This window comes from Dromiciops gliroides, chromosome 2 (genome assembly GCF_019393635.1).
Source record: "Dromiciops gliroides isolate mDroGli1 chromosome 2, mDroGli1.pri, whole genome shotgun sequence".
NCBI classification, from domain to species: domain Eukaryota; kingdom Metazoa; phylum Chordata; class Mammalia; order Microbiotheria; family Microbiotheriidae; genus Dromiciops; species Dromiciops gliroides.
The window spans coordinates 329462269-329476212 of record NC_057862.1 but is presented as its reverse complement, the minus strand read 5'-3'; the positions used below and the strand labels follow the sequence as shown (position 1 = coordinate 329476212).

At 38.6% G+C, this 13944-nt stretch overlaps 1 protein-coding gene across 1 annotated transcript in view; it reads left to right on the top strand.

The window, feature by feature from the left end:
* Positions 1-13944, top strand: part of EBF1 (EBF transcription factor 1) — a 469914-nt gene that overhangs the window by 307949 nt on the left and 148021 nt on the right. Inside the window, 1 exon segment of the mRNA XM_043988839.1 lies at positions 7190-7307. Within this exon segment, the coding sequence (XP_043844774.1) occupies positions 7190-7307 (118 nt within the window).

Genomic DNA, 13944 nt, shown 5'->3' with positions numbered 1-13944 from the left:
CCATTTGCTCCAAGCCGTTGCTGTTGCTATCTTGCCTACATGGGTTCTAAATTCATGCACAGATTAAAAGAAATAAAGCCCAAAGTAGTAAAACCATATGACAGACTGACTTCAGGACCACATTTTTTTTCTATCCAATTAAATCCACTATCGAACTCTATATTAGAAATCCCCATATATTTGTTTTTTCCCCCTCGGGTGGTTCACTCAAAATTGAACAGCTGATATTGTTGAACTTTGTTTATTTTTGGGAGGGGAAATCAAAAAAGGACTTACTGAGGATGACTTTTTATGATTGAAGTACTGTTTAATATCTGTTATCCCCAGCTTCCAATTTATTATGGGAATGCTGAAAGACATAGATTTTAGCCCTTTGGAACATCTCTGTCATAATGTCTATATCAGCATTAAGAAGCTAACTTGTGTTAATGTCATCCTGCCACTTGTGTTTGAATTTATCCACTTGTGTCTGCTTGCAAATCTGCACATGAAGTAGAAGTTATGCTTCATGGACCTTGGATAATGTAGTGAGGACATACAAGGTCCCCTGAGAAAGAAGCTGAGAAATGACAAAGAGGGCCTAAAACCACAAAGTGACCAACAACGAAATCCTCACAGCTCCACATTAAACAGGTGTCATGGCTGATAAACCAAACTTGGTTTGGAATTAGAGGGGTGTGTGTGTGTGTGTGTGTGTGTGTGTGTGTGTGTGTGTGTGTGTGTGTGTGTGTTGTGGTGAGGGGGTTGTCAAGGGGAAAGCTGAGATAGGGAAAGACCAAATTGATTTCATGAATTTTTTTTAAAGCAGGGCACTTTTATTACAGCCAAGCATAGCAAATAACCTAAGATATAAATGCTCAGTCATGTCTATCTCTTTATGATTGCGTTTTGGGGTTTTCTTGGCAAAGGTACTGGAGTAGTTTTCCATTTTCTTATCCAGCATATTTGGTAGCTGAGGAACTGAAGCAACCAGGGTTCAATGACTTGCCCAAGGATCACACAATTAGTAAGTGTCTGAGGCTGGATTTGAACTCAGGAAAATGAATCTTCCTCATTCCAAGACCATTGCTCTATCCACTAGGCAACCTAGATGTCCCTACAGATGAGTACTATTAACTAAAATTACGGTGTCAGCAGGGAAGAAAAAAAAAAGAATTCACCAAAGCCTATGTTTCATAATAACATAGAGACTAGATAGTATGATACTGCTGTATTTGGAACCAAATGCCCTGGGTTCATATCCTAATTCTACTACTTACTACCTCTATGACCGACCCCTCTAGGCCTCAGTTTACTCATCATAATTAAGACGTTGGAGTAAATAATTTCAGTTTCCTTCTAATTGTAAATTTATAAACATATGATCCATCTCAAGCATCAAAGTTCATTAAACTGCGGAAATTCATTGTGGACCTGAAGGTCAGAGGCACAATGAAAGAACTTGTAACTTCTGGATAGCTAAATTGGAAATAACAATGGAGCTTCGATAGGGTATGAACTATCATTTGTAAATGAGGCCTCCAAATTCTCAGAAGGAAAAATTATTTTGAACTTTTTGCTAGATAAGGATCAAGTGTCCAATGTCTGAATTTTTTGAAATTCTGAATTTCTGGAACATGAGCTCTTTGTTGCTCGTGAGGAAATGGTTGTATATCTTTTTTTGTCACACAAATCTAGGGGAGGGTAATGCTAACATGACTCCAAACCACAGCTATGAGCCAAGGAGGCCTCTAAAGTCCGCAGCTAATTTACCATTCCCTTCTTCCCTATTCCCACTTATCATCTGGGAGGTTAGGAGGATTCAGACAGGGCATGGAAGCTGGCAGATGAGGGTATAATTCTGAGTGTTCATTGGAATGCAGATTTTAATGGATTGTTGTTAAATCAAAATGAAGCCCCAAGGTGCTTAATTCAGATAAATGAGGTGATGTCCCTAAACAAACATATTCCCACCAAGTGTAATCTCATTCTTGGATTTAGATTTTAATTTTGGAATAATATTAACTGAAATTTAGGCAAAGTTTTATGGGTTACGAAGTATGTACACTAGCTCATTTGATCTTCACAACAGTGTAAATGGGTCAAGGATGATTACTCCCATATGAAGATAGAGAAACTGAGTGGTTTGCTCAAGAAGCCAAGTGGTTTGCTCCAGGTCACAAAGCTAAAGGCACTCACCATCATTGGGGGTTGCTAACCATCTGGCAGAAATGGGACTCACATTTTGGTCTTCTGATTACCACCCTCAGGTTCTGCTCATCACCCCACAACTGTCTAAAGAATGAATTGATAGAACTGATTTCAAAGCCTTTTTACTGACGATCTTACTCCAGATAACCCCAAATCCTGAAGTTACCTCTTATTCTCATTACTACCATTTGTTGCTTCTTTTCCTACTTCAAAACTCTCTAAGTGAGGCTTAGGCACTTTGGGGAGGCTGAGGCTCAACTCAAACTTGTTCTCCATATAAGCCCATCTGAAATTAAAACTCTGTTTTGTTGACAAAATTTGGAAGGGCTGAAGTTTTGGCTATCCTGGTTTATTCCCCTGCTTACAAGAATATGTCAGCACTTCATTAATCTTGCATTAAGCTGCTCTAGGCTGTTTCTCAAGGATGCTTCGATACTCATTCTGCATCTACTAGTTTCATCTTTATTTTATAATTTGGTCTACAGAAGACATGTTTTAATTTAATTTTATCTTATTTATTTTAATTTAATCTTGATTATTTTCAAATCTGAATGAGGTGGAGTTGATTCAATTTAGCAAGAGTGTCAGATGATATTATTATTATTATTATTATGTGGTAGTGGTACTAGTAGTGGTATTACTGGTGGTGGTGGTGGTGGTGGTAGTAGTAGTAGTAGTAGTAGTAGTAGTAAACAACTATTCTAGATGAAAAATTGGGCAGGTAGGTGGCAAATGTAGGTAGATAGAACAATGGGCCTGGAGACAAGGAAGACTCATCTTCTTGAGTTCAAATCTGGCCTCAGATACTTATTAGTTGTGTGACACTGGGCAAGTCAATTAACCCTGCTTGCCTCAGTTTGCTCATTTGTAAAATTATCTGGAGAAGGAAATGACAAACCATTCCAGTATCTTTGCTAAGAAAACCCCAAATGGGGTCACAAAGAGTCAGACATGACTGAAAATGACTGAACAACAACAACAAAGATGAAAAAACACTCATTTCCTGCCCTTAGGGAATTTATAATCTGGGAGGGATGAGCCCGACCCTGGGAATTCATTTAACTTCTCTAACCTCATTTTCCTTTCCTTTTCTTTTTGTAACATGGACAATAATTGCACCAACTTCATGGGTAGCATCAAATGAAATAACATATATAAAGTGCTTTGCAGATCTCCAAGTGCTATATGAATTGTAGCTAGTTTATATTACACAAAGAGCAATGGTACTAGCCTCTTGTTGTCATTCAGCCCTGTTAGTCATGCCTGTCTCTTCCTGACCCTATTTGGGGTTTCCTTGTCAAAGATCCTGGAGTAGTTTGCCATTTCCTTCTCCAGCTCATTTTATACTTTTTGCCACAGTTTCCTCAGCCAAACAGGGTTAAGTGACTTGCCCAGGGTCACAAAGGAAGTAAGTGAGGCCAGATTGGAACTCTCAAAGATGAGTCTTCCAGATTCCAAGACCAGCACTCTCCTCTCCACCAGCCAGCTACAAAATGAGTAACATTACCCAGATGGGAGAGACCTTAGCTATTGTATGGTTCAAGATGAGGAAATGGAGGCCCATAAATTAATTTACTGATTTTTTTCAAGGTCATATGGTTAGTAAGTGGCAGAGCTGGAATTCAAATCTCAGGTAGTCTGACTTCAAAATATAGTGTACTTTCTACTGATTCATTCACTTCTCCAACTATACCCTACACCAACTGTATAGATCTAATTGAGGTGATAGAGAAAGCTTCATGGAGGGATTATTCCTTGTACTAGGACTTGACAAAAGAGAAAGATACCAATAGATGGACATGCAAGGGCAGTTTTAGACATGGGGGACAGGATGTGCAAAGACATGAAGGTGGGAGAGAGCAAGACAAAAATGAAGAAAGTTGAGTTGTACCAGTATGTCTAGAGAAAGAATACATGGTTAAAGAGGGGAGGAAAGCCTAAAAGAGATTGTCAAAGCCTTCAGCTCTAGGCTATGTAGCTTCTATTTGATCCCAAGCAATTGGGAGCATTAAAAGGCTTTTGAGCAAGAGAAGGTTGCAAGTCAGATCTATGCATTAGGGACATTAATCTGGAGAGGCAAGGGAACAAAAATGTGTCATATCTTGTGTATATAAATATAGTTAACATTTAAAATGTAAATAGAACAGAACAGAAGAGAATAGAATATCCCAGTTACAGGGACCTCTGAGAACATCTCTAAACATGTTATTTACAGATGGGGGGGACTGAAGTAATCAGTGAAGTGACTTGTCCAAGGTTACACAATTGGTAAGTGGCAGAGCCAGGACTATAAACCAGGTCTTTTGATCCTAAATCCAGTGTTCTTTGTGCTTAACTTTGTTGTCTTTAAATAAAGCTGTAAGAATTTTCTGGTCTTTCCCTCTTTGCAGTTCTGGTTAGGCTCTGCAGACAGATTAGGCTGGTATTTTAAGGTCACTGAGAATAGAGGGAGGCGAGAGAAGAAGGAGTAAAGACCCTGGAGATTCACCATATTGTTTTCCTAATGGAATGAAGGAAAATGGACAGTGTGGGTTATTCTTATGGCTAATCCTTGTCCTTAGCCTTTATGTTGAATATAAAACTTTGATGACAGTGGGACCTCTTTAAAATACATTGAATATTTTAAGAATTAAGCCTGTGCCACTTGTGTGATCTTCTTACAGGTGCACAGTAAAAAAAAAATTTTTTTAAAGACAGACACAGAGCGTAACCACTTTCTCTATTTCCTGACACTGGAAACAGATACCGTTTGGGATTCCTTTTATAGTTTCTTCAGCTAACGACTCCATTGACCACTTTATTGTGGTCTTTGAAAGACACTGATAGATGTGTTATGTAATTTAAAATGTCCCAAGTAGTCTCTTTTCTGACTAAAAGGAATAGAATAGATGAATATCAATTTCTTCAAATAATGAAGTTTCTGCAGCAATGTTTCTGAACTCTTTTTTCTTCTTTATAAAAAAAGACTAGAAAACTCTATGCTTTAAAAAAAATTCATCTGTAAATGAAGAAGCCTTTGAAGAAGCTTACTCTTGTCTGAAATCTAGTTAGCCAGTCATAAATGGAGTGATAAATTGCCTTGGAACTTGCCTCTTATGCTTACTATCATTTAGTCTTCCTCCCTCTCATGAATGACTTTAACTGGGATTTGGGGTTTTGTAAATGACTAAGCAGAAAAACCTAGATCCCTGTAAGCACTCTGAATCATTGCCATAGTATTTTAATATCATAGATTACAACAAGAAATGCAAACATTACAGGGTGGTACCGTGAGCAGGGTTTTCAGCTATTACTGGATGGAAATCATTCTTTTTTGCTATCTTCTCTCAAGTGAAAATGTTTTGTCCTGACAGATTTGGGCCAGATCTCTGGGGGAAGGGGGTGGAAGAGGGGCTTTTTCAGTGTTAGACATTCTGTGGGAGGGTTAACAACCCTAATAATAGGATTGACATTCTCCAGGACGAGGCCAGGAGCCCAAAGTTTTCCCTTTTGCCCCACTCAAATGATGAAATTGTGGTCTCAAAAGGTCCCTTGCGTGCCCCTCCTTCCCTTTGCCTTCCTTGGCCAATGTAGAGAGGTGGCTTCCTCCCAGAGCTGGCGCAGTGTTTGCCAATCCTTGTAAAGCATTTCACCTCTTCAGAGGCGAACGCCTCTCAAAACCAAGAACAATTAAAAGCAAGAGCCTTTCGAAACAACTGGGGAATTCAGCAAAATAAATCAGAAATCCTCAGCCTTCGCTCTGGAGGCTTGCCTCATTATGAGAGCAGATCTATTAGCCCCTTTGCCATTGTCTTTCATTTCTCAAGTGAGGTGATTCTAATTAAATTAATCTGCATGTCAATCTATCGGTGATCAATCAAAGAGCCCGAGGTCCCCCTATGCAGCCTTGTGCTTGCGGCTGACAGGGGCTGATAATGGAGGAAGAAATAAACTGTCGAGCAAAGTTAATTAGTCAACATAATAGGTGGATTAAACAGGAGCTGGCTGATTGCTGTTTCACAAGTCGAAGCATGAGGTGGGAGCTGAAACTGCAATTAACAGACAATTATTATATTTGGTTGTAAGAGGTCGCATGAATAAACATATCTCTGCGGGTTTCAGTTTTAATCCCTTTTCCCATTTAATATAAGGAGAAGTGTAGGTCATTCCTGCTCATTGTTTTAGCCCAAGTTCTTGAAGACAACACATGCTTCTTTCTGCGGCCCCTTTGGCAACCGGGCTCTGAAGGGGCTGGTGTTCGGTGGGGAGCGTCTGGGTGACGGCCCAGGAGCTGGGCCCATGCCACTGATTTGATGGCCTCCAAAGGAGACAGTCTGCACCAAGATGCCTGTCTAGCTGGGAGTTTTGTTGTTGTTCTGTTTGTTTGCTTTTTGTGTGTGTCTGTTTTTATTAGTCAGAGGAACCAAAACTGATGAAGGAGAGGAGGAAGAAATATCCCTCAAATACCCAACCACCAAAATCCTCTTCAGGAGAAAAAAACAAAAACAGAAACAAAAACCAAAAACATGCTTTCCCATCCCCTCTTCTTCTTCTGTCTTTTCTATTTTCCCAGACTCTTAATCCTCAGGCTTTGGGAGTTGGGGGGTGGGAGAAGGTGATGAGGTGAATTAAAAGGCAAAGATTTTTATTTTTAAGATCAACTGTGATATCTGCTTCAATGTCTAAACTGAAGGGTAATTTAGGTGAAACACAACCACCCTTGTGTTAAAAAATATGCTAATAAAGATTCTCTTGTTAAAATTATGGTTAACAGTGTACCTTCTGCTGTATAACTATAAACTGTGCAATTTTACTTAAAACTGCATCAAAAGCTTTCCATGCCAAAGACCCACTCATCAATAGCGTCTCTTGTTAGACTTGTACGGCATAAGCACCAGTTATTATGGGAAATAGCTATGCAATTTTCTTCAGCTCCCAGCTGTTATTTATTTAACTTGAGTTTATTACCCTCTATGCTTTTATATTAAAATGTTCATTCATTTCCTTCTTGTGTCTCTAGGTCGTGGTGTCTACGACAGTCAATGTGGATGGCCATGTCCTGGCTGTCTCAGATAACATGTTCGTACACAATAACTCCAAGCACGGGCGGAGGGCTCGGAGACTTGACCCCTCGGAAGGTACGCCCTCTTATCTGGAACATGGTAGGCAAATCATTTTCATTGGTTGGCATTACTACTTTAAATGTGAATTTATTTGGTTTCTCTCCTCTGTCCCTTCCCTATTCCCCTTCCAGCTTCCCCACCCCTCCTCCCACTTTTCAAATTTCAAATTGTCCGTCTGTCAAAATTGACATTCTGGGCTTTTTTTTCCTTTTAGAACATAATGGCTTAGTAATTAAAGATAGGAAAATTTTTGTCCCTGTTACCATGCTTAATTTTTATGGCCCTCCAAACTGGAAAACGTTGACATGTCTATCTATAGGTCTTGGAGTTGAATTATATAATAACATTTGCCTTGGGCATTCTAGCTTATCAGTGATGATTTTCAAAGGGTAGGCAGAAACCAGATAAAATTTGTCTCAAGGAAAGTGAATGCCCTAGAAATTCTGAGCTGGATGGGTACATATCTGCATTCATATGTGATACATGAATAATAAACTTTTCCTTTGTCCATTCATTCAGTCCACAACTATTCATTGTGCACCTATGATGTGTAAAGCCCTGTCTTGGGTGTTTGTGTCTTCTCAAACAAAATTTGTAACCCCTTACTTGGCTTTACTCTTCTGTTTGCTTCGTCAGCAGTGTTATTTGAAAACAAATTTCCATCTCATTTCCTGAGGCTTCCATGGGCATGAGCTGTCCTGATGCTATAATTCACAAGGTAGAAAATTCCCTTTGCTGCCAGCATCCCAATTTAATAAACAAACCACTATCATAATTTTTACCCGATTTTTTCCCACCCTTAAGGAATGTACAATCTGTACCTTTTATTAATTAGCCAGATGTAGCGCTCTTAGGAGAAATACTTCACTACATCCAGTTTTACAGTCTTCTTAGAGTAAACTATCATCTTTCAAAAGCTGTTTTTTTATGGTTTCATTAGGGCTAAGATAGATAGATATTACTTTTTCCAGGAGGCTATTTCAAACACCTGCTTGTGATTGCATTTCTATTTCCATTCCTGTACTTAAAATTATTCTGATCTTCACATTACAGTAATGTTGCCTTTTTTAATGCCCCTAGAGTCACTTAAGACAGTGTAGATGTGGAGTTGTTTAGGAAAGGCAGAGAGGGAAAACGTGGGGAAATACCCAGTACTCCTCAGGCTATGCCTAATGGCTTCATTTCTGTCCTCTGGCTACTTCATTCAGGTGGCCCGAATGCCATGATGAAGACCAAGGTCAAACACATTAGCCAGTTGGTTCTGAAGACATAGACTCCTCCCCTATTCCTAGCTAGGTTTTTTTTGTTGTTTTTTTGTTTGTTTTTTTGACAAAGTATGAAAAGGAGTCTGGGTGAGACTGGCTGGAAGGATCACTACAATGAATTCTCACTCTTGGAAACACAACTCAAAGCACCTACCCTACTGATGGTCGATTCATAACACCATCCTTATGTATGAATAACATATATTGACATTGCTGGGGGGGAGGATATGTTGCTTTAGGGAACGTCTTTTGATTGCTCTGGCTCAACTTGTCAATCCATAAAGTGGTCATGCTGCTATTAGCATCTCACTAAAGAAATAAAGTATAATTTAGTTACCCATGGCACATTCATTCAACAAACATTTGTTAAGATCTAATTATATGCAGAACATGTAGCCAAGCATTATAAATTTAGTTAAGACTATTTCTCCTCCCTTTATAGAGTTTATAATCTAATGAGGAATATGTCCCATTTTCAAATAAGTATAATATACAACATCATAAAAATGATTTAAAGTTTAAAATAAAGTGCTGTATAAAGTTCAAGGGGAATGAATGAAAGAAAAATAAATAAAACACTTATTAAATGTTTATTATGTTCAGGCACTGTGCTAAATGCTTAGGATACAAATGCATAAAGAAAAAAATAGCTCTTGCCCTCAAGAGCTTAAATTCTAATTAGAAAACATAATGCATAAAGGAGAGCTAGGGGGGCAACTAAGTGTCAAAGTGGATAAAGCACTGGCCCTGGATTCAGGAGTTCAAATTTGGCCTCAGACACTTGACACTTACTGCTAGCTGTGTGATGCTGGGCAAGTCACTTAACCCTCATTGTCCAACAAGAAAGAAAGAAAGAAAGAAAGAAAGAAAGAAAGAAAGAAAGAAAGAAAGAAAGAAAGAAAGAAAGAAAGAAAGAAAGAAAGAAAGAACAATAAAAAAAGGAGAGCTTGTGGGCGGGGTCGGCGGGGGGCGGGGGGAGGATTCTTCCCCCAACCCCAGTCAGATAAAGTATAATAAAAGAGGTGGCATTGTCCCTGGGTACCTGGAAATGACTCAGTCTTTCAGCTAGTGGGCTTTTCTCTCCTTGCATTTTATGATTACCCTTCAGAAAAACAAGAATCCACATGGTCAGCTCCATATTACCGATGACAAAAAACTTTACTTCTTCTACTCTCTGCTATCTGAATCACCCAACCACACATAGCCTCCCACTCATTTAGATGTTTCAAGCTGAAACATAAATATCTGCTCAGCAAAGGGTGAATATTGAATTACCATTCTGGAGATGTGTGGGAGTGGATTGGGTGCTTACTGCATGCTGCTTTGAGGACATTCTAATATTCCTCCTTACTATAAAAAATTTTTGCTGTAAAATACCATTTTAAACTACATTCTCCAAAGAATATAGGTGTCAAACAGTAAGTCTGAAAAGTATTTTCACCTCTAGAAGCTTGAAGGCGCTTTCTTTTACCATTTTTTTTAACCATCTCATTCGCAGGTAGCCTGAATTATTTTTGAGCTATTCCACACATCTCTATTTATATCCTGCTTGTCAGACAGTAGAAGGAAAGTTCCCTTCATGGCTCATCTTTCCACATATAAGTGGAAGCAGTGATCATGGTTTACATTCACACACAGCACTCCCTGTGTGACCTAAGGCCTCAGAAATGTAGTGCTCAAATAAATATTCCTATATTTCAAGCATAGTAGTTGACAAAGGCAAATTTGTTTTGTAAACTTGTGCAGGGTGGGGGAAAGTCTATCTTAGCAAGCTGTAGCTCATGATAATTACAGTTTATTTTCATTCATAAATACTTCCCAAGTTTTATGATAAACCACAAATGAACTGCCACTGTGTTGTTATTATTCTATAGAAACATGTCCAGTATAGACTAAAGACATTTTAAGTTACTTAGTTACTGTTAGAGCCCTTGGGTTAACTTAAAATCTAGTTAATTAAAGAAAGGGCTTCTGACAGAGTCAAAAGACATTAGACTCAAGGAAGGCAGGGGTTTAAAGAAGACAGTAGAGGACTTGGTTTTTAGGACACCTCAGATGTTAACTGGCTATGTGACCCTGGGAAAGTCATTTAACCTTTTTGTGTCCCAGTTTCCTTATCTGTAAAATGAAAGAGTTGGATTTGATGGCCTCTGAAGACCTTTTAGATTCTAAACATATGATCTTACCATCCTATGAAAGGCCACGTTCAGTAGAAGATGTGGTTCTATAGTGCTCTTAGTTCAATGTCACAGAAAGCACTGCCCTTGGAGCCTGAAAATCTAGTCCTAGACAAGTCATTTAACCTCTGTAAATCTCAGTTTTTTCCATCTTTAAAATGTGAGGTTGTTAGATTCAGAGCAAAACAAGGCTTTGATTAAAGGTACTAACACCCTCTTTTAGCTGATATAAACAACTGATCTTAGCACCTGGATAGCAAGAAAAATTAGTTAAAATAGAAATTACCAAATAGTGCTTCAATACAAAGAAAACTCTTCCCTTGGTCACTGCAACCTTGTTTTCTCCCCTGGAAGTGGGAGTATTTCATTAGAAGCATTCAGAGTTCTGTCTGAAGAAAAAACCACCTTCTTGTCCCAGAAACATTTTGTAGTGTTTGCCTCAGGTGTCAATATTGCTGGTTATGGCTCTGGTGAGACTATTTGTTGTCTGAAGTCCCTTCCAACTCTGAAATCCTTAAGTGTTGTTGCTGGAGATGAAGGGATTTTAAAATTGAAGTTCTAGTCATGGTGTCCACACTCATCCTCCTCCTCACTTGGCAGTGTTTGAAGGAAGCCATTCTTTCTTTGCCTGTAAATTATTATTATTGTTGTTGTTCTTATCACTATTACTGATCATTATCTTTTTTTCCTCCCTATTCTCCAGTCATGTTTACTTGAATTTAAGGACAATTGTGGCATCAGTTTCTCTATTTTTTCCCCTATGGCAAAATGCAGTGCCCTCACAAAATGATAGTGCAGAGACCCTGTCAGTTTGCATGCTCTAACACTTTATTATCTAATGATCTAATATGCAACAAGGCAAAGTGCGGGCGCTCATCATCCTGACACAGAATGCCTGAGAGAGGTGACTAAATTACTTTATGTACCATTAGCAAGAGCAGCTACGGTGAACTCACCAGGAGCATTTATGCAAATGTGTGTGAATACACTCAAGTGGCTTTGTCAGGCAGCCGACTGACAAGCAGTTTAAACGCTCATTTTTTTTTAAAAAGGGGCAGTTTTTTTTTTTAAAGTGTATGCGCTTCCCCTCCTCCCTCCCATTCTTGGTGAATGGATCATTTGGCTCTTTGGTTGGTTTGGGTTAGGATTGAGGAGATACATGGAGCTGGACGGGTCACATGAAACAATAGGTATGAATAGTTAGTCAAACTTTTCTACCTGGGGCTCATAGGATCCTATATTCAGAGCTTGAAGGCACCTCAAAGATTATCTCATTCAGGCCTCTCATTTTATAGGCCATCTTCCACATAGTTGCCAAAGTGATTTTTCTTAAGCACAAATGTAAACATATTATTCCCTACTAAAACAAAAACAAGGAATACCCCCAGAATTCCAATGGATCTGTTACCTCCAGGATAAAATATCAATTCCAATGTTTGGCTTTTAAAGTTTTCACAGCCTGACCAGCTTATTCTCCCACACTCTATAGTCGAGCCACACTTACTTTCTTTTTCTTTCTCACATGTGTCATCCCATCCTTAAATCTCTGTGTCTTTGCACTAGTCATCTCCCATGCCTGGAGTGCACTCTCTCCTGACTTCTGATTCATAGAATCCCTATTTCTTTTTAAAACTCAGCTCAAATATCACCTTCTATATGAAATCTTTCTTTCTTTTGCCAATGGCTAGTGTTCTCTTTCCCTAGCTATCTTGTATAACTTCATATTTATTTATTTATTTTTCAATTTATGTGCCTGTTGTCTTGCCCAGTAGAATGTAAGCCTTATGGAGGTAAGGATTGTTCCATTTTTTTTTAATCTTTGTATCTCCCAGTGTCTAGCATGGATTCTGGAATACAGCTGACTCTTAATAAATGCTTGTTTGTTGGTTGATTGCATGACTATTAAGTTGTAGATTTTTATAACCTGAAGGCTTTGAGGGTTGTGAATTTTGCCTTGAAATTCTGTCTCCCGAGGTTCCAATCCTTTACCCAAATGCAATCTGGCTTCTTGGTGAGAAGGTTAAGGCCTTTAGCAGCCTTATTGAAAATAAGAGGCTTGTGCACTTTCAACAATTTGTAGAGCCAAAGGAATGAGAAAAGGAATCATGAAAGAACTTGCCTGTCAAATGCATAAAAGTTGACATGTAAATAAAAGTGAAAATGGGAAAATGGAGATTTGGTCCAACCCCAAAACATTAGTAAAAAAAAAAAAACCCCAACAACAGCAAAGAATCATAGAAGAATGATAAAATAATGACTAAATCGAAGCAAAGCTACTTCTACTCTATGATTTATAGCTTTGGGGAAAAGATGCATATCTTTTACTGCCGCTATTGGGCACAGACCTTTCAGCTATCATTAACACTATGTATTTTCCATTCTTAAAGAATATTAAACTTCTTTAATATTCTTGAATAAGTCTTCATGTATGTTTGTGTAATACCACTATATCTATCTTTCAAGTCTAGTTGAATATCTTACCTTGAAGGAATGTAGTAAGAGAGGATAAAACATAGGAATAAAAGTTTCTCTTTTCTTTCCTTCCCCATCCTTTACTCCCATCTGCTAATTGTTATCCTGAAGATATACATAATAAATTCACATCTTGCCAAGGGATGAATACTGGTCTGAGAATCATACAACTATAGAATTTAGAGTTGGAAGGGATCATAAACCACATCTTATTCAGCTTCTTGATTCATAGATGAAGAAACTGAATTTTAGAGAGAGGAAATTACTTGCCCATGGTCACATATGTGGGAAATAAGCATTGGAACCTAGGCTGCTTGACTCTAAGTTCTGTATTCTTTCCACTATACCACACCTTCTTTCTGGGAGACAATGGCTCTATTCTTGGCTCTGTTACTAGCCAGTTGTTCTCATCTTTCTGGGCTTCATTTTCTTCATCTGTATAATGAAGGGGTAGACAAGAACATCTCTGAAGGCCCCTGCAGTCTCAAAGAGTCTCTGAATCAGTAACCTAGGAGTTCTTGTTGCATTGGATATGGCCAAACACCTCTGTATTGCTATCTATCTTTGACCAAGATGTTAGGTTGTATTGGAATCCTTTGGGGTAAATTATAGTTTTAGGGAATGGAGGAATTGACTAGTTTAGATGGTGGATTATGTGGCCATTAGGCCAGGCAGCTATATAGCTCCTCTGGCAGTTCTGCAGGTGACATGGGACCAAAACAGGCTTTGATTAACTCA